The 22,303-nt window shown below is 40.3% G+C and overlaps 1 protein-coding gene across 1 annotated transcript in view; it reads left to right on the forward strand.

The window, feature by feature from the left end:
- LOC137281585 (uncharacterized) overlaps positions 1-11,763 on the forward strand; it is a 28,485-nt gene extending 16,722 nt beyond the window's left edge. Inside the window, exon 11 of the mRNA XM_067812916.1 lies at positions 11,108-11,763. Coding sequence (XP_067669017.1) covers positions 11,108-11,763 — 656 coding nt within the window. The remainder of the gene's footprint in view (positions 1-11,107) is intronic.
- Positions 11,764-22,303: the final 10,540 nt, after the last annotated feature.

Genomic DNA, 22,303 nt, shown 5'->3' on the forward strand with positions numbered 1-22,303 from the left:
CGACTGAGGAGGATCGACGAAGTTACCTATCTCACGCTTGAAGTATCGGACGCTCCAGGTTCAGTGATGGCGTGGTACTGTGTTATCAATGCGTAATGCATCATGAGGGTTTAATGTTCCTGGGTCATGTCTGATTAACAACATAAACTCGGGAAAACGATGACGGGCCGATCATAGGGTTTTGCAGACAAGAAAAGTCAATTTCCAAATGAGCAATTCACAGACGGAGACTGAACTTAATTTATGCCAGTAACCACGAGGTGTTCTTTGTGATGTTGATAACGCACATCCAACCAAAACGTAAAGTGAAGAAAATCAAAATTCTGTCCCTGTGAATTCACATTTGTTTTATATTTTTTGTCATGAAAGTCATTTGCAGGGTCGTGGGTAGCCCAGGGTACAGGGGCACCTGGCGACGTAGAATGTTTTTAACAGATTATTTTTTGTACATCAAAGTATTGAAATAACACTCTTTTCAGTGTCACATACTCTTGCCGCAGCCCTGAAATCCACACCTCAATTAATGACGCAAAGATAGCGAGTAGCCTATCTGACAGATGATCGGTACCAAAATGAAACATCTGATTACATTATGATCACAACATGCATCACTTCGATAAAGAATCCAAGGCAGTGACATATACTACCCGCAACCTTATTCACTGACGGCATGTTGTGCAAAACCTAATGATAATTAACGAACAAAGGACTTAGTTAGGGATTTCATTAATCCACACGACTCCCAAAAGACAGCGTAAGAGGCGACTAACGGGATCGGGTGGTCAGGCTCACTGACTTGGTTGACACATGTCATCGGTTCCCAATTGCGCAGATCGATGCTCATGTTGTTGATCACTGGATTGTCTGATCCAGACTCGATTATTTACAGACTGCAGCCATATAGCTGGAATATTGCTGAGTGCGGCGTAAAACTAAACTCACTCACGCACTCACCCAAAAGACAGGACAGGCAAAATAAAGAATAACATACAAAACAATGAATACACAATGCACAAACAAACATTGATTGGTGAAAACATAAGTCACGCGCAACAATGAGCGCTGGTCTAACTGGTCTGGCAATGCTACACATTTAAAGAAACACACCTCTGATGCCAAGTCAAATGTATAAATTTCACGGTTGAAATTGAAGTAAACAATAGCACACAAAACAGTGCGCTAACAAACGCTGACTGAACGTCAGTGAGCTCAAACAGTAACACTATTTCATCTGTTTTAAGGACATATGGAAGTTATGAATATCATATATGTCATTAAAGCTGAAGGGGTCGTTGTCGGCACAGGTACAACAGAAATGTACCCCATTTACCTTTCTGTATACAGAAGTGTACCCTGGCCAAAATAAATGTACAGCATCGTACCCCAGGACGATTTTATTCTGCATCACAATCAGCGCTGAACCGGTTTCACGAACGCGTACTTTTATGCCTGTCTTTCAAACCGCGGGGAAAATAAAACATGACAGTGCGTGTTCGTGAGGAAAAATATACCCTCCTTCTGCTGCCAGTTTATAATATCAGACCCATATTAGATTGCGCTAGAATACAAGGCAAATAAAACGATTTTTGATGGCCAGAAAGCGCTGGATGTCGGATGATCTGGAACACCACCACAAACCGGTTTCGGTTTGACTTGAGAAAAGTGGACTCGTCTGCCGTTCAGGGTACCGGGTACGTTTTTCTACATTTACTTTGGCTTGGGTACATTTCAGAAAAGGGGTACATTTCTGTAGTACCTGTGCCGACAGCGCTCCCTACGGCGTCATTAAAGGGGTCTGTCTTTTCACACACAGGAGTCTATTCATGATAGAATCGGCACACAACTACAGTGGAAGCTGCAAAACCGGCATCTGTCACTGGTATAAAACCTCAGTCCCGCGTGGCTTGTTCACATATCAGCTCTACAATCCGGCACAAAACCGGATTATTTCCTCAGTCCCAATGAATGCCGGTTCACACAGCTTCCACTGTACATTATTTTGTAACCAGGACTAGGCGCATTTAGGGAGGCCTTAAAACTATAGCCGAGCCGGGCCGGGCTACGGCGGGCCAAATATATTATTGTCTAATATATCAATTACTGAACACCATGCCTAAATGTGATAAATGCAACATACACGTTTGATAATAGTGATCAATTTGAACCCACAAACGCGTACTATATAAAGATTATTACGTGTACATCGGTTAACACTCATGACGACGAGTTTCCTGAGAACTGGCTGACCGGGGCTACGTCTAAAATTGGAATCATTAAATGAAACAGAACTTAATACGCACAAATATTTCAGTTAATTCGGATACACATTTCGGATACAAAAAGACTATGTCGAGAATGGAGAGCGAACAGGGCTTCACTTTAAGGGGGCACCCGCGGCGAGCCACCTCCTCGTGGTGGGTGCTGGGTAACGCTAAGAGCTCGCCAAACCCCGTGTGGACCCGGGTCAGCAAGCAAGGTCCATAGCACCCCATTGCTGATCGCGAGGAGCCTGGTTCTATCAATCGGCTGGTCATGCCATGCCCTGAGCATGGACATGTTCATGTTGACAATATATATTCCTTACATTGTATTTTGACACTGAATATTGAGGGTATTCTATTGTAAATAATAATTGCCTAGAGTCCTATGCCAGAAAGCGGTGGATCATGGACCAATCTGGTGATACTGACCCCTAAATTCTATGTTTCTTGAGAAATGTGTCATGGGCCGAACCAGCCTGGCATATGTTCTTTTAGATATCATGGCTATTCATGTCTCTATTCACTGGAGTATAACACCTCTGTAGCCCTGGTGGTACAGGCTGGCTTCAACTGTAATGTCGTCCTTGTTGACTGAATTGTCGAATGTATTTATCCCATCATGTCACTCCACATTCACTCTGGTTCTGCAAAAGCTAACAAACGTCGACATGTTGATTCTGATGATGAAATATCGACTGAAAAATCTGATTCTTGGCCTAGGTTTATCGTTGTTGCTTCTGCTGACGGTACCCCACTGAAACTCAACCCGTTTGCTGTCTCCAAGGGTATTGAAGGTGCCTGCGGAGAAGTGAAAAATGTCACCTGTTTTCAAAATGGTTCATTGTTAGTTGAATGTGCTCGGAGGCAACAATCTGTCAATCTGCTCTGTCTTAAGCAGTTTGTGAATACACAGGTTGTTGTCTAAGTGCACAGAACACTGAACTCAAGTAGAGGAATCGTTCGAGATCGGGTGGAACAATTTCAATGATTTGCAATTGTTATCACAAGATATTCAGTATTGGTAAAACAAGGCACAATTCACAGTCCTGTTTCTCTCAAAACACCTCTTCAAGCTGTGGCTGCTCGTATCACTATGCACATTGTTATCACGTTATGCTCTCTTTAATTCCTCCATCTTATTCTCTTCAGCAAAATGAACTTCAAACACTCTATGACCAGCTCCCAAAGCCTTGTATTATAATGGGCGATCTAAACGCACATAATCCCCTTTGGGGAAGTACGCATACCAGCAGTAGGGGAAAGATTGTGGAAGAATTTTTGTCCGCCAATGATTTGTGTATTTTGAATAATACTTCTAAAACATATTTACATCCTGGTACTGGCACACACTCCTCACTTGATTTGTCACTTACAGACCCCACTCTGATTAATGAATTTGAATGGTCAGTTCATGATGACCTCTGTGGTAGTGATCATTTCCCTACCATTCTACAACCTGTAAACCCTACTGATGTTCCTCCATCATCACGATGGAATTTTACAAAGGCAAACTGGTCTTTATACGAAACACTATGCAGAGAAAAACTTCTACCTGAACTTTTTAATGGTGTTCCTGATCCTATCAAATGCTTTTCCGATGCCCTAACCACTATAGCCGATGAGTGTATTCCGAAGTCCTCTGTGGTTCCCCACATCCGTAAACCATGGTTCAACAACGACTGCAAACAAGCTAGGAAGGCAAGGAAAAGGGAGAATTATTTCCGCCGCCATCCTATGATCCATAACTTCAACAAATTTTAAATTTTAAATGCTAAAGCGCGACGTACCTTTAAACAACATAAAGTCTTGGCAAAATTATGTATCTCAAATCAATTCACGTACGCCAATGAATAAGGTATGGAACATGATCCAGAAAATCAAAGGTAAGGGTTCTAAATCTAGCATTCACCATCTTAAAGACGATGACAAATTATTGACTGATAAATCGGATATTGCTAACAAACTTGGTGAAACTTTGGCTAAACATACTTCCTCTTCAAATTATGTACCTCAATTTCAAAAATATCAAAGACAGCAGGAAAAGAAAACTATAAATTTCAATTCGGATAATGGAGAAGATTACAACGAATTGTTTTCTGTTCATGAGCTCCATGCTGAACTTGGGCAAATAAGGGAGACAACTCTTGAAGGCTTAGAAGGCAGCTCATTACGTCAAGAGTTATCTCCCTTGTCTGCGCAGACGGCTTCCTGTGTTGACATGGCAGAATTTACAGCAAGAGAGAAAAGAAAGCTCATTCTAGATGATTTTGAAAGGGGTGAGGCTGATGCTAAAGTGTTAGCTTGTAGACATGGTATTCCTCTGTCTACAGTATACAGAACTTTGAAGAATATTCAAACAGGAACTGGGATAGAGCACAAAGCAGGGGCAGGTCGGCCTAGGAAATTCAGTGATGTGGATCGCCGAAGACTTGGGCAGATTGTGAGTAGGGGCAAATTGGAAAGTGTTGAGAACATCAGAAATGAAATGATTAGCAGAGGAAGTCCTCAGGTACGCAATGAAACAGTTAGGCAGGAATTACAGATACTTAATTGGGTGAAAAAACGTGGAATTCCCTCGCCGTTGATGAAAGATGCACAAAAGGAAAAACGTTTAAACTGGTGTCGGGCTCATGAAAATCAAGATTGGGATAATGTTTTCTTTTCGGATGAAAGTTCTGTTTGGCTTTTCCCTAACTGTGTGAAAATTTGGACCAAAGATACTGTCAAACCTATCTACCAGCGACCAAAACATAGCCCGGAGTTTCACATGTGGGGTGGCATTTCGGCTCGCGGAGTGACGCCATTGTGTGTTGTCACGGGAAACTTGACGAAAGAAAGATACGTTGACATTCTAAATGGTCACCTTCTTCCGACAGCACAAACATTGTATGAAGATGATTGGATTTTCCAGCATGATAATGACCCAAAACACACTGCGCACTACACAAAACAGTGGTTGTCGGGCGAAAATGTTCAAGTTTTAGACTGGCCCAGTTACAGCCCAAACCTAAACCCAATTGAGAATGTGTGGGGAGTCATGAAGGACAGAATAAACCAAAAGGGACTGAGAAATATTGAAGATATGAAGGCCGAGGTGGTCCAATATTGGGATACCCTGTCACACGATTACCTACAAACTTTGATGGGTAGTGTGCCTAGGCGTATTCAGGCATGCATTGCTGAGCGAGGAGGTCTAACAAAGTACTAAAACAAGACTGAGACTGTAAAAGGATGATGTTTTAACATGTTTATGTAAGTAAAACGCCAGAAGTTAATAATCGTAATGAGTTACATGACGCAACATGATTCTCAATAATTTCTGGGAATACTATAAATCCTTAACAAGCTGCGTTTGCAAAACCATGGAACGTATGGTCAATAACAGAGTAACATGGTACTTGGAATATAATAATTTAATATCTAACATTCAATGTGGATTTCGGAAAAATCGCAGTACCACTGACCATATAGTTCGATTAGAGTCACTTGTGAAAAATGCAATTATCAATAATCAACATGTAGTGTCTGTCTTTTTTTACCTTGAAAAGGCATACACGACACTACATGGAAATATGGCATTTTAAAAGATTTGTATGATTTTGGATTACGAGGCCGTTTGCCTAAGTTCATATCCGAGTTTTTAACTGACAGGCAATTTCAAGTCCGAGTGGGATCTACCCCGTTTGATCATTATTATCAGGATCATGGTGTCCCGCAAGGCAGTATTTTATCTGTCACATTGTTCAGCATTAAAATTAATAGTCTCTCTAAGGTTTTAGACCCATGTAGGTCCCGGGGTAGAAAAGGCCTTCAGCAACCCATGCTTGCCATACAAGGGGACTGTGCTTGTCGTAAGAGGCAACTAACGGGATCGGGTGGTCAGACTCGCTGACTTGGTTGACATATGTCATCGGTTCCCAATTGCGCAGATCGATGCTCATGTTGTTGATCACTGGATTGTCTGGTCCAGACTCGATTATTTACAGACCGCCGCCATATAGCTGTAATATTGCTTAGTGCGGCGTAAAACTAAACTCACTCACTCACTCACTCTAAGGTTTTAAATGATTCCATTGATGGATCTCTTTTTGTGGATGATTGTAACATTTCATGTCGTAGTAAAAATATGAATACTACTGAAAGGCAGTTACAATTATGTCTAAACAGAATTCATAAATGGTCGTTAAAAAATGGATTTAAATTTTCAAAGTTAAAAAGAAACTGTATCCACTTCTGTAGGAAATACAAACCTCACAGAGACCCAGCCTTAGTTTTAGATGGCACACCTATACGGGTTTTAAATGAAGTTAAATTCCTAGGTGTAATTTTTTATCACCACTTGACCTTTTTACCGCACATAAAGTATTTGAAAAATAAATGCCTGAAGGCCCTAGACTTGAAAGTTGTTGCGAATACTAAGTGGGGAGGGGATCAGAAAACTCTCATTCAATAATACAGGGCACTAATCCGTTCCAAACTTGATTGTGGCTCCATCGTATATGGTGGAGCTTGCAAAAGCAACCTGAAAATACTTGACTAAATTCACCATCAAGGTCTGAGACTGTGTCTTGTCTTTCCTTACTTCTCCTGTTGCCAGTCTTTATGTAGAGACTGATGAACCATCTTTAAACCAGCGCCGCATAAAATTATCGTTACAATATGTCACAAAACTCTATTCTAGTAAGTCTAACCCTGCATATAACTGTGTTTTTGGTCTTCTTTATGAGGATTTATACAACAAGAAATCTTCTCTTGTCCCGCCTCTAGGGAACAGAATTAAACCATTCATTTCTTCTGCTGGCATCGAGCTGGAAAGTATATCTCCTTCCCGTCTTCTTTCTTCTCCTCCTTGGCAGTTGGTTAGGACACAAGTGGACCTAACATTAACATCATTAAAAAATCAGAAACTAATGAATTAAAATATAAACAAGAATATAATCAATTTTAAAACATAAATATGGCAATTATAAATCCTTATTTACAGATGGGTCCAAGGATGGTGGCGCAGTGGATCCAGAACAATATCTTCTAGATTACCGGAAAACAGCTCTATTTTGACAGCTGAAGCAAACGCCATATTAACGCCTCTTAAATACATTCAAAGACACCCGAAACATAAACAATACATAATCTTTTCAGACTCTCTTTCCTGTCTTCAGGCTATTAAAACCTTATCATGTAAACATCCACTTTTAATAGAAATTATTGAATTGTATAATGATCTTGTTACTGGCCAATGCGACATCGTCTTTTGTTGGTTACCCAGTCACGTAGGCATTTCTGGTAACACAATGGCCGATCTTGCTGCCAAGGCAGCACTCAACAAACCTGTGACACCACTTCTTATTCCATATTCAGATTATAAAGCTACCATTAGATCTTTTATCCGTGATCTGATGCAAAAGAAGTGGGACACCCAAGTGGGTATCAATAAACTACATGAAATAAAACCCTACATTGGTTATACCTACTTGGGTTTTCAGTCCAGATTTGAGGAGGTAATCATGCGACGATGTCGTATTGACCATACAAGATATACACATGCATACCTGTTAAAAGGTGATGATCCTCCGTTTTGTATCCCTTGTGATGAGAGAGTCACAGTCAAGCATATCTTGCTTGACTGTGTTGAATTCTCAATCACAAGGGATAAATACTTCAATGTAAAAACCGTTTAGGATCTTTTTACCACTGTTAGTTCTCATTTAATTATTGTATTTGTAAAAGAAATTGATTTCATGACTGAATTTTGATTAATGTGTTGTAGATAGATGCATTTTAATTATCGGTAGTATAAATTAGCAACTGGTATTGTTAGTGGCTGTATCCTCAAAGGGGGTTAAAGTATAGTAAAATTATTGTCCTCCTGAGAGACTACGGAAGTCCCAAAACTTTTCTCAGTTTAATGTTTGCTTACCCGATTTTAAACGTAGTATATTTGTTCTTTTAAAAGTTTGGCTAAACTTTCACACAATCGCCAACGGCTGAAAGGATGGTGTAAATCCAGCTACGGTCCATGCAGGTAGCAAAGGTACTGTAGGTCTCCATGTACCCTAGTATGGTGAGCTTCCTTCCGTTGTTGGCGGTCTATAGCCTGTTTTTGTATTGTCTCGTCCTCTAGAGTTTTTAGATTTAATTACTAGTTTTACATGTCTGTCTGTGATAGTCTAGTTGTTTTACTGTCCTTCATTGACAGGTTCTTACCATTCTCTATTATGTATATTATTACTGATTCTCGTCACGATATGGCTGCAATATTGCCGATGTGACGTTAAACATTAACTCACTCACTCACTCACTCACTCACTCACTCACTCACTCACTCACTCACTTTAAGGGACCGGTTATCTTCACTTGGCATTTTATGGATTTAATTCAAGATACATGGGTTAAGGTTAAGTTGCTTCTGGGAGCTCGGGCCAAGCAAAGCTTGTGATACCGTGTCATGTTGAGAATGTATAGAAAATAGGGTTCACTTTAAGCACCGTGTTTGTTTCAAATACAACGCTCTGAAACTCTGTGAAGCCGTATTTAGGTAAATATTACACTAATCCATGGATATAAATAGAATTTAAGATACATTGTGAACTTGTGAAACGGACCGGGTTATCTTTACATGTGACAGTTTGTAACACTCCAAAGTGAGATTTCGGGAGATATGATATCAATCTATGTATTTAAATACAGTTCAAGATACATTTGAGAGGTGCAAGGTGCTTCTGACAGAACGTGTTAAGCCGGACCAAACGCTTGTAATAAAAAGTGTCTCGGATGAGAAAATATAGAAAAGATTGCTGCACTTTGAGCAGACGTGTTTGCAGAAGTAAACTGCGTTTTTATGCTCTACTAAGTGCTATTTAGGTAGATACAATTACATTTTGTCTGCCATATGTACTAGTAAATGCAAACATTTGCAGTAGGTGCTGGCTATCGGATTTGGGCTAGCTTTGTATACATTTTAAGTCATGAAGTCATTTGGCAGTCTTCGTACTGTTTAGAAACGTACAAAAGACTGCTGTGAGATAAAATATCATGTGTTGTGAAGATTTCAGATTGTTGGCGATTACATTAATGTTATTTCTGTCACTTCTACCTCTATCTAAATATATTTAATCTTAATAATCTCCATATGTTGTAACAACAGATTAAATAGTGTTGTCGTTTGCGTCCATTGACAGACAGCAACTTTTACTTCCTTATTCATAAGAATCTCTTTATGAATGACGGCATTTCTAAGAATATTACAAAGTGATTTGAAATAAATAAGGCCACGTGAGCGATTACATGTACTTTGGTCGCTCTCAGTTCCTTATTTTTATGGTTTTTATAAGTTGCATGTATTTGTGATGAAATTACAACTTGTTTGGTAACGATGTGACTGAAATATTACCGATGTGACTTTAAATTTTAACTCACTCACTTATTTTTGACATGTTGAGTGATTGCGTAAAACAAGAAATTTGAACTTTTCGGTCAATTTGTAAACATGTTTCAATGTCCATCATCATTATTAGTGCATGAGAACTTAACTTTATAGAAAAACCTGTGGAACAGACACTCAAGGTCCATCTATATTAACATTAAACAATGTTTAAACAGCATTGAGACGCATATAGAGACAAAATTGAAAGTTAGTTGTGTCATTTTCGCGTTTAATCAGAGTCAAACTGACAACAGTTGTTTGTCTGCAAACATGTGCTTTGGACAGTGAGAGCAGGAAAATCGACTTCGGCTCTTAGGAAGTGATGTTGCCCAGATGGACCTTGAGTGTCACAATAAAGAGCGAGAAAGCATTAATTTTCGAGATTATTCGTTGATACTCTTGATAAATTCACTGGATCGTTGGATTGTCTGGCCCAGACTTGATTATTTACAGATAGCCGCCATATAGCGGGACCTTTTGCTGAGTGCGACACAAAACTAAAGTCCCTCACTCAGGCTCGCTGACTTGGTTGATGGATATCTTCGTATGTCGATTCTCGTATTGCGTGGACCGACACCCGTATTGTCAATCACTGGATTATTTTGATGCAGATTGCAAGATTTGCAGACCGCAGTCATAGAGCCGTCACACTAGCAGAGCTCAGTGTCCTGTTCAACAATCAACCTGGCGAGCCATGTTCGCCCTCCAGCATGTAACACAATCTCCTGAAATGCGTTCCCTGCTCACGTGACACTGATGTTGACATTGTTTGACATGCAATCGAAAATGTCCTCATTATAGCACTTCTGTATAATGAAACGGTGTACACCTGCACCTGCGATTCTTCACCCGCGTTATTATCGTGATCTATTTATCGTTCCGTGTTTGTAATTCAGAATCACCACTGTTTATATTTCTGATACCTGTAAGACCATTCGGACTAATGTCTTACCATTCTGACTCATTTTGGAAGAATCATGTACACTGACAATTATATATTCTGGTCGATTTGAACCAATGTCAATATTGATCACATCATCGATTCAAATATAACACACTGCAGATTGATTGTACTTAAGTCTGCATTGATGATATTACTCTCTGCATATCAGTATTTTGTGGACAGATGTGAATTTCGTGCATATAGAGTGAGTGAGTGAGTTAAAATTCAACGTCACATCGGCAATATTGCAGCCAGATATTGACGAGAAATGTTGTAGGTGCTCAATAAATATAAGTAGTGACAGAACCAGTATAAAAACTGGCGTATCACAAAAAGACTTAAAACCAGTCAGCATGTATTTAGACAATACCATGTAAAATGGGCTATTGATCACCAACAACTGAAGGTAGCTTGCACATAGATATCAGTATGAAACTTAACTGTTTATGTCTTATTTACGTCTAAATTCATATGTTGTAGGTACACCACTGAAGTATGACAAAGACAGAGCCAATCTCGACTACGTCCACATCAACACAGACGGAGACCTGGTCAACAGGAAGTCGGACACCAGACCTGTTGGGGAGGGGCGACTGAAGAAGTACGCCGGCACATGCAGTACTGTCCCCCTCCTCCAGGATGGCTGTCCCAAGTACTGGGAGGTGGAGACCAGGGTCAGTCTGGACAAACCACTCTCAGACAACCTGCTCATCCTGGAGATTGGAGTATGTAGGGAGGAGGAGAGGGACGTGCGTCATTGTATGCGTGTGGGTCCTCACTCCTACTGTATGAACGTCGCCCACTGTGCTGTACACGGAGGGATATGCAGGGGGATATATAAGGAGGGGAAGCGCGTACTGCATCTCCCTGACAGTCTCCCTAACACAGCAGGAGCATCACACACACTACATTACGGTGTTGTCTATGATGACGCCAGGAAGAAGATTGTCTTCATTGATGTGAAGGAGGAGAAAGTCATATCGACTTTAAGCAATATAGACTGTAGTGAACCACTGTGGCCGATGTTCGGGGTGTATAACCCAAAGTGGATCACTGTCAGCATGAGACTTGTAGCTGGCACCGACATCAACATGACAGAGGAGAAAAATGCGATGATTGTCAAGGCACTGCAGTGATGGTGATACTACTGGCGACTATGAACACATGGATCTGTAGTAGATGCATATCAACAGCATGGGTGGAGAGCTTTCCTCGTGACTCTAGTGTATGTGAGATCCTCAAATATTAAGACAAAACACAAATAGCTTTACAGAAAACATATCGCCAGTAGTGCAACTTGTGTTCGATTACCCCCATTTTCCTGTACCTATTGTGTTGATACACTTATAGTCACATCGGCCATAGCTGAGGCATATTGTGACTGGAAAGTTGCAAATTCATGTTACATTGTGTGACAGTGCACAATTTATGTTTGTATTCTTCATATTTGTATATTTTTGTATGTATGTATTTTGTATATATTTGCCACTCATATTTTTTAGAATGTATGTATTTTGTATATATTTGCCTTGAACGTTTACATTTATTTTAAAGAGTTGCCAATACTGAAATGTCACTTCAATTAGCCTTCATGTCATGGCTCAAACTGATGTAATGCACCTGGCAAGGATCATTAACACAGGCCAAATACCATTGAACATGTCAAGCTTAAAACTCAAGCTATTTTTTATTGAACCAGTACATGTCTTAATAACACACTGTATAGATATCCAGACCACAACTGTAATAAATCCAGTCTAATTATCCCCCAGCTAATTAGCCTCAACTACTGTTGTCACGGCCAGGTGACATCAGCTGTAGGAAATTGTTAAACAAACCGTAATTAAGCCGGTGTAATAATCCTGTCACGTGACCACCCCTCCAAATATTCATTTCGGCTTGTCCAATTAGTAACCATTAGTAAATATGATCTTGGTCAACCAATCAAAATCGTAACTGAAACACCTATTGTACCTTTTCGGACAATCACAAAAGAATTCGAACATTCATGAGTGACATTTCGGCTATAAAAATAGGTCAGTGATTTCTTATCAACACACTTGACCTCACAATAAATGGTGAAACATCTCCTATACTGATCATTGACTTACGGAATTCTACATTCTATTTAAGGATATAAACTTGTCACCACACACACCAAGTTCACAACTGTAAAACACGGCCAACGAAGAGCAGTAAAATAGATTATCTCAGGAAGACAGTTAAAACTAGCATGGAACTATAAAAGTTGACAAGCTGTTATGGACAGTACAAAAGGAAAACAGGCAGAAGATCACCAAGAAGGTAGATCACCAGACCAGGAACCGTGGGAATTTACGGTACCTTTGCTACCTGCATGGGTCCTAGCTGGATTTACATCATCCCTTCAGTCATAGGTGATTGGACACAAATGCGGGAATGTAAGCAGTGGAAAATTTTAATGTACTTGAATGTTTTGGGACTTATGTATCCTCTCAGGAGGACAATAATTTTCCAGTACTTTCACCCCATCGAGGATACAGCCACTAGCGACCTCAGTTACGAATTCAAACTTCCAGTCTTGAAAGATATCATTCGGCATTAACTGCAGTAAATATATTTATAAATATATGATCCTGAGATATGGCCATTGATCATACCATCATGTACTGGAACATACACTTCACGGACCTGGTGAATACCACTGAGGTGTAGCATAAGCATAACGTCATTGTCACCCATTGCCTTCGATATTTGATACAAATGTTTTATTTGACTTCTTTAACATTTGACTTGTAAGTTTCAATAACATCACAATTAATAGAAGCTCATCGTGCTAATGCGACGTTTATGATTTCTTTATTAGAAACTGGATAAGGAACGTGTATTGTGTGGCAACAATCAGAGGGAGACATATTCTTGTCTTCAGACGCTTGCTGACAGAAACGAACTGTCATATTTTACAAACGCTTCAGTCACTATGTGCAGTGTAAAGGTATGATCAGTTCACTGTTAGCCCACCCCGGGCTTGTAACTCTGAAGAAATATTGTTTACTTGTATGTTGACCTACCGCTTCTTGTAAGAAATACAAAGCAGCGGTTGTAGGAACTGTAAATGCCTATTTCTCGACAGTGAGGTGACGCAATATCATGATTTATCATTTTATACATAATGCCATTTTTATATAGACTTTTGTTTGTGTACTTTAATGAACAGTTTTCATTTTGGCTTCCAAGCTGAGAGGTCGCCCTACAGTGGAAAGTTTGGACTAACCAGAAAGCTGTTTAATACTTTTTCTCTCATTTACGCACGCGTTCTCGCACTTTAGCTATAATAGTTCAGAGTAAAGGTGAATCTTATTATGCTAAACCTGGTGGTAGGGCGAACCTTTTTTCTTACATGCTGAACGATTGGAAATGCCTCAACAAATACCAATCTTGTCTTTCTTCTACTAACCCGTGAAGGTTCGGGGGTAGAATTGGCCTTCAGCAACCCATGCTTCCCATACAAGGAGACTGTGCTTGTCGTAAGAGGCAACTATCGGGATCGGATGGTCAGGGTCGGTGACTTGGTTGACACAAGTCATCGGTTCCCATTTGTGCAGATCGATGCTCATACTGTTTACCACTGGATTTTCTGGTCCAGAGTCGATTATTTACAGACCACTGCCATATAGCTGGAATGTTGCTGAGTGCAGCGGAAAACTAAACTCACTCACTTTCCCCTACTCCGGCTAAAATGAAGGTTGGAATAACCAGAAAGGTGTCTCGTATTTACTTACTAACTTATTATTAACGTTTCCAAACGCTTTGCTTTACGAAAATGTATGAACTAATCTTTTTCTCCCTACTAGTATTGTTTTTCCCCAAAATATAAGTACTAATCTTTTTCCCCCCGACTAGCATTGTTTTTCCCCCAAATAAAAGTACTAATCTTTTTTCCCCCGAATAGCATTGTTTTTCCCCCAAATTAGCAAATCGCACATATATTACTTTCCTCAGCTTTACGTTTTTTCTCTTGTATTTTCTAGTGGAGATTTAAATTAAAAGTTAGTCAAATACTAAAGAGGTTCTTTTTGGTGTTTGTGGTATTTAGATATCCGTGATATTAGTTCAAATGAACTTGACAACAGAAAACGAACTGGAATGACTATTGAAAAGTTCCGATGCTGGGCCTATCTTAGGGGCAAAAAACGTTGGGTGTTGTTGATTAACGTTGTCGTTGAATATATACAGCCCATTCACATGTTGCACGTCGACTTCAAGCTGGTTCCCAGGGCTATCTGGTGATGTCATCAGAAGTGACCGGATTTCAACCGGTTCGACGCTGGGGCGCTTTTAAGCCCGATTTAACCCGATTTAACCCGATTTACGGCAGTTTTTCACGCTGCAGGTACTTGTTATCTTTTGTACATCGGCCACAGGAATCGAAAGTCGCGTCTTGGCTTTCACGTTACGTGCGGCTGTCGTCATGGCTTCCTACCCTTAAAGCCACCCAAAGCTAACAGCTTAAAGCTTGTTGACCGCTAAAGTGGTGTAGTGGGTAGAATGTCCGCCCAGAGAGCGGAAGGTCGCTGGTTCGATACCAAATGACGTTAAAGTACGGTCCTTGTTGCTGACGTTACCTACCAAAAAATAGAGGCTTCAGCTAATAAGTGGGTCAAGCGTTTTACGAATGATTCCATCAATTGTGACCATCACCTGTGTTAATTAAATGATCAGTTTTCGAGACTTGATGGATTAGCTGATTTTGCTCGTACTATCAACCACTGGTTTGTATGTTCCAGATTCGGTTTCATAGAAGTGGAATATCTATGAGTACAAAATCAGATACGCATAAAAGAAATCTACAAATACACACCAGCATACATACGTACAGGTTCCACTACACTATATCAATATCACATGCTGCCCGAGCGAGGACCGTAAACAACTCAAACGGACAGAGGCCTGTGACAGCTGTGATTGGATGAAATAGTGTAAGAGTGTAATAGTGTTATTAAAACTGACCACAATTTTAAGTATTTAGTGCTGTCATTTTTATCACCATGGGTTATGCTTATGTGTGCACATATATTTTGAAGTAGGTGATATTCGATGCGGAGCTGGGGGTTGATGTGTTCTGCTTCCTGTGCTTGGCAAATGTGTCGGACAAGTTGGCCATTATTGTAGCTTAGAGGCCAGACTGTGCCCATGTGTACATGGAATGGCTGCTGATAGCCTGGATATTTTTTTAAAAAAATATAAGGTTACTATAGAAGTGTATGGAAAAACATTTGGTGTTGTGTAACCTACAGACGACGGTAACTAGAATAAGGGAAACAACTCGTGCTGGCTTAATGTTTTTCAGGCCGTTTAAAAGCAAATGTCTGGTAGAGCAGCCGTCCTCCCCTGCAGCGGGTTTTGTGTCCGAGTGACTCTATTACAATACCCTTTCTGGTAGATTAAGTTGAATTGTGACACAGTTATTCATTCACAGTTTGTTTTGCATAGAACATAACTGCTACACAGCTTCTATTAACATAGTGAACACGGTCCATTCAGGGTTGTGCAAACACGTACATAAGGCTTATACAGAGGCTATACAGGCACACCGTAACTACTCGTGTCATTGCGGCAAGTCGTCGTGTATGTCACGGAAATGGGCGAAAAGTTACGAATGAATATATACAGTGGACTATCCACAACTATCCAGAGTAGCGTATCACCATTCAATTAAATACCTTGGACACAATCAGCACGTCATTTTAGCGATTCGGGTTGGATACAATCAGCAGGTCCTTTCAGCGATTCGTATGTGACGTAACTATCTCCATTGCTATAACTGCAATCTATGTCTGTATTTTCCCACATACATGAGCTTGGAATCAACAAACAACCAGAGTCCCCCTTTCTAGATGTGAGTTTGGGATACAGAAATACCCATCAGAACCTTTGTCACAAATCAAAAGATTCCAAGTCTTTTGTCTGGTTTTACGACACACAACGAGTTGAAACAAATATTAGACTTCAGTAAGTGATGTCGCTGCTTCTTTAAGTCTTTAAAAACGTCATATTTCTAGGACGTATATTTTGAGGTGTCCCACACGAACTCAAAACGCTGTTACATGGTTGACTGAAACATATCATGATGCAACAGAGATGTGATAGACTGACCACTCTGTGAATATTGCTGCACCTGGGTCAGCACTGGCCATCAGTTGTTTTGATCAAAGTCAAATCACTGGCCACTGAAGTTGATTGCACGTTGTACCTTATTCATTCAAGACACTGGTTGTTACTTTTTGAGAGTGAGTCAGTGGGTCAGTGTAGTTTTACGCCGCACACTGCAATATTCCAGATATACAGCGTCGGTCTGTTAATAATCGAGTCTAGACCAGATAATCCAGTGATCAACAAGATGAGCAATGATCTGCGTAACTTGGACCTGGTGACATGTGTTAACCAAGTCAGCAAGCCTGACCACCCGAACCCGTTAGTCGCCTAGCCTCTCACGACAGTCTAGTCATGGTTTAGTGAAGATCAATTCTAACCCGGATCTTCACGGATCGTTAGTTCCTATTTGATAAGTGAAAAACACAACAGAATGAATCTGAGATACGTATGACTACATGTGTACGTATTACGTATATATTCAGCACCCGATCCCCTTTAAAATTAAGTTTATTTCCGCTTAACGTTTGACCTCCTACACAAGTTTAACATCCAAGGCAAACCAGTGCTCACATTTTTCATGTTTTTCAAACACCCTTACATTTTAAGGACTGGTCTGACGAATTAAATTGTATTTATCATAACATACTGAACTCATAAAAGGTCAATGGTTAACAACAGAAACAACCCACGTTTGTTTAACGAGACCCAATAAAGCTGGGGGAAGTCTGTCCGACAGACAAACATCCTCACATCATAGATGTGTCTTTACTCATTAAACATCACTTGTGTCCAAAGGCCAAGAAGTGATGTTCATTGTTGATAGTATGACATCGTTATGATCACAGCCATTACCTTCTACACACATGATGTGAAGGTTGCATAGAGAATAATAAATTAATCATCACAGTCAGACAACTGCCTGGTTAAACACGCGGAGCGTTCTCCGCTGTTGGTAGTTCACGATGTATGTCTTGATGAAGGTTGAATAACTATGTCGTACTTAGACTGTCAGTAACAGAAACTTCAGATTTGTCAGGCGCCCACCATACCTATCAGCTTCGATAACCTTTCTTTCCAGTGTAGCAAAATAATCATGAGTTTGGCACTTACAGCAATTGACAGTTCTGACATCGGTAAATATGCATATAAAACTATAGATTTTCCGTAGCTGAGTTCATTAAATGCAAAAAGCGAGCTACTAATGTAAGCGACCACTTAAGTGACATAATCGTTTCCAATGAAATCTCTCACTTGACTTGCTATTTCATCGAACGTAATGCGTATAGAAAATAAGCCACAATATGAATCAATGCTCTCGTCTGTGTGTGAGTAGTTTCACCCGACGCTACCGACATCAACGTTGTTGTCGGAGACCAGTGCTTTTCATTGTAGAATACAAGTTATATTGACTGTAGCAGCTATATCTCAGTTAATAAACACAGAGCAATACAAGTCATATTGACTGTACCAACTTTATCTCTGTTACTCAACACAGAGAAATACAGGTCATATTGACTGTAGTAGCTATATCTCAGTTACTCAACACAGGACAATACAAGTCATAATGGCTGTACCAGCTTTATCTCTGTTACTCAACACAGAGAAATACAAGTCATACTGACCGCAGTAGCAATATATCAGTTACTCAAGTCATATTGACTGTAACATATGTCATATTTGGGATTTCACTTTCTTAGTAAAGTACAAACTCCAGTACTTTTTCGGTTGAGTCCCGTCCGGGATTCGAACCCGCACCCTCAGAGCCAGGCACCCAATCGCCAGCACACAAAGTCAGCCGCCGAGCCCCAATAAATCCCAAATATGACGTATGTTGCATTTGACCACTTTCTAAATGGCATTGTGTAATCATATTGACCAGTGCTTTTCATTGTAGAATACAAGTCAAATTGACTGTAGCAGCTATATCTCAGTTACTCAATACAGAGAAATACAGGTCATACTGACTGTAGTAGCTATATCTCAGTTACTCAACACAAGACAGTACAAGTCATATTGACTGTTGCAGCTATATCTCAGTTACTCAACACAGGACTATACAAGTCAAATTGACTGTAGCAGCTATATCTCAGTTACTCAATACAGAGAAATACAGGTCATACTCACTGTAGTAGCTATATCTCAGTTACTCAACACAAGACAGTACAAGTCATATTGACTGTTGTAGCTATATCTCAGTTACTCAACACAAGACAGTACAAGTCATATTGACTGTAGCAGCTATATCTCAGTTACTCAATACAGAGAAATACAGGTCATACTCACTGTAGTAGCTATATCTCAGTTACTCAACACAAGACAGTACAAGTCATATTGACTGTTGTAGCTATATCTCAGTTACTCAACACAGGACTATACAAGTCAAATTGACTGTAGCAGCTATATTTCAGTTACTCAACACAGGGCTATACAAGTCATATTGCCTGAAGTAGCTATATCCCGTTTACTCAACACAGAGTAATACAAGTCATATTGACTGAAGCAGCTATATCCCAGTTACTCAACACAGGACAATACAAGTCATATTGCCTAATCGCGTTGGACCCATCTGCCGTGATATCTATTGATCATATGTAAATTACAATGCAGTTTACTGAGTAATGAAAGACAGAAGTGGCTAGGATTATACTGTTAGTCGGTTAAACGCAGTAGATTCCGGGATTCCAAAAACGTTTAACTGAGGAGGTGATAAGTTGCTAAAGGTTAGAGATAGGTCCACCTGAAGCCACGGACTGATAATGATGTAGAGGGTGTAACTCATAATGGTATGCAAGGATTGCAGAGCAACAGCGAATGTATGGATTCATTGTACATACCTCCATGCAAGGATTGCACTGCAACAGCGAATGTATGGATTCATTGTACATACCTCCATGCAAGGATTGCACTGCAACAGCGAATGTATGGATTCATTGCACATACCTCCATGCAAGGATTGCACTGCAACAGCGAATGTATGGATTCATTGTACATACCTCCATGCAAGGATTGCACTGCAACAGCGAATGTATGGATTCATTGCACATACCTCCATGCAAGGATTGCACTGCAACAGCGAATGTATGGATTCCTTGTACATACCTCCATGCAAGGATTGCACTGCAACAGCGAATGTATGGATTCATTGCACATACCTCCATGCAAGGATTGCAGTGCAACAACGAATGTATGGATTCATTGCACATACCTCCATGCAAGGATTGCACTGCAACAGCGAATGTATGGATTCATTGTACATACCTCCATGCAAGGATTGCAGTGCAACAACGAATGTATGGATTCATTGTACATACCTCCATGCAAGGATTGCAGTGCAACAACGAATGTATGGATTCATTGCACATACCTCCATGCAAGGATTGCACTGCAACAGCGAATGTATGGATTCATTGTACATACCTCCATGCAAGGATTGCAGTGCAACAACGAATGTACGGATTCTTTGTATAAACCTCCATGCAAGGATTGCACTGCAACAAGGAATGTATGGATACATTGTACTTTTATGCATGGATTGTAACACAAAACCGCATGTAGGGATTCACTGTATATAGCTTTAAGCATGAATGAAGTGTGCGAAACCAGATGCATAAATTCTTTTGTACACACCTTTGTGCAAGGATTCCAGTGTAAAACTGAATGTAAAGATTCATTGCAGATACATTTCTGCATGAATGAAGGGTACAAAACCGCGGGTATGGATTCACTGCACATACCTTTAAGCATGGATTCAAGCACAAAACCAAATGTATAGATTCGTTGTAATGCCTTTATGCATGGATAAATGGTACAAAACCGCATGTGGAGATTCATGAGTGAATGGCACATAGCCGCATGCATTCATTGTACATACTTTCATGCATGAATTCTAACACAAAACCGACTCATTCTAATGCCTTAATAAATGGATAAATAGTACAATACCGATTCATTGTAATGCATTAATACATGGATAGACGGTACAAAACAGCATGCGGGGATTCTTTGTGACCCCTTCATGCAAGCAAGAGTGGCACATAACCGGATTTATGGATTCACTGTAATACCTTTATGCATGGATGAATGGTACAAAACTTTATCTGGGAATGACTTTACTTGAGGACAAGTGTACATGCATTGCACATTGTGCATAACAAATGGTTCTTGTATCGACACAGTGTACACAAGAGTTTTGTGGATACATTGTATATAAGGACATTGTAGATTCATTGTAGAAAGGGACCTGTGTGGATTAGTTGTACATATTGAAATATGCGGATTTATTGTACGTTAGAATGTGCTTACAAAACGGATTCGTAGTAAATTCGTTGGAAATTCGTGTAAATTATTATTACATTTGCGACAAAGTTCTCTCCATATTCTCAATCAATCATAATCGATTATATCACTATGAAAAAGTGATAGTGATGATAGCAGAGTTATCCGTGAAGTTAAGCGCATCCTCTTCCACCGGGGTCACAAACATCTGCAAATGCACGCCATTTATGCACCTACATAAAGGCATTCCCCGGCCTAATGTTAGTTATCGAATAATCAACGAAACAGTTGATATTTGGGGCAAACAAATTCGATGCTTCCAGTGTAACAGTTTAACGGTTATCAGAAATGGGAAGTAAGAAGAATATACAAAAGGGTTTTAGAGTGTTGGGGTCAGACCAGTGGGGGTTGGGGTGGTGGTACTGACCCCCAAGATAACTACATCACATACACGATGTGATCACATAAATGTCAGTTGACGTAAAGAAGCGTGAAAGTGTTTCCGGGCGGTGTATTAGCGCTACAGTTACGCGGTCGATACACAACCATCGACTGCCAGGCCTCGCCGCACGCGCGCTCTCTGTGACGTCACCCAAGAGATGTCAAGTACCTGTCAACATAGAGTTGAAGAGCTGAAGGCGATTTGATACGCCGACTACAATTACTTTGGCTTGTGGTGAGGACGGTTTTATGTTTGTACATTTTTAAAGAGGGTTGTATTCGAAATAGACATGAAAGAAAACGGTCGTGATTTGTCAAACGGAAACAACTGTCAGAACAACTTCCGCAAACGCTGATTTGTTGCGAGCGATTATGACTCGGGTCTGTTGAAGTTGCACCCGTTTGTCAGGAGGGCATATAACCCCCGTGGAGGAGCGCCACCATCCAATAAATACCGGCAAATACCGGAGTACACAGCTCGGCAATACACGGCTTTGTCACGCCGGACAGACAGTATTCCAACCGAGCAACAGATCTATGTTCAGTGAGACAGCCGCTCTTTGCAGTTTGCCCTGCGGAATGCAATCGAGTACTGTCCGAAATATTTAGTATAAATATACCTAATCTGGAATCAGCGTTACGGGTTGAATGGACTGTCCACTATTAATGTATATGCTTTAATCATGTTTACTTTTAACATCTGTGTTAACGCCAGTGTTCCGTAAATACGCCAGTCATGGTGTGTGTATGACCAGTTAACGAGTTTTATAAGACAGTGAATGAGAAATCAGACCTCAAGTCTGTAAGGAAGGTACAAACGTTTTC

Source organism: Haliotis asinina, chromosome 4 (assembly GCF_037392515.1).
Source record: "Haliotis asinina isolate JCU_RB_2024 chromosome 4, JCU_Hal_asi_v2, whole genome shotgun sequence".
Lineage (NCBI taxonomy): Eukaryota > Metazoa > Mollusca > Gastropoda > Lepetellida > Haliotidae > Haliotis > Haliotis asinina.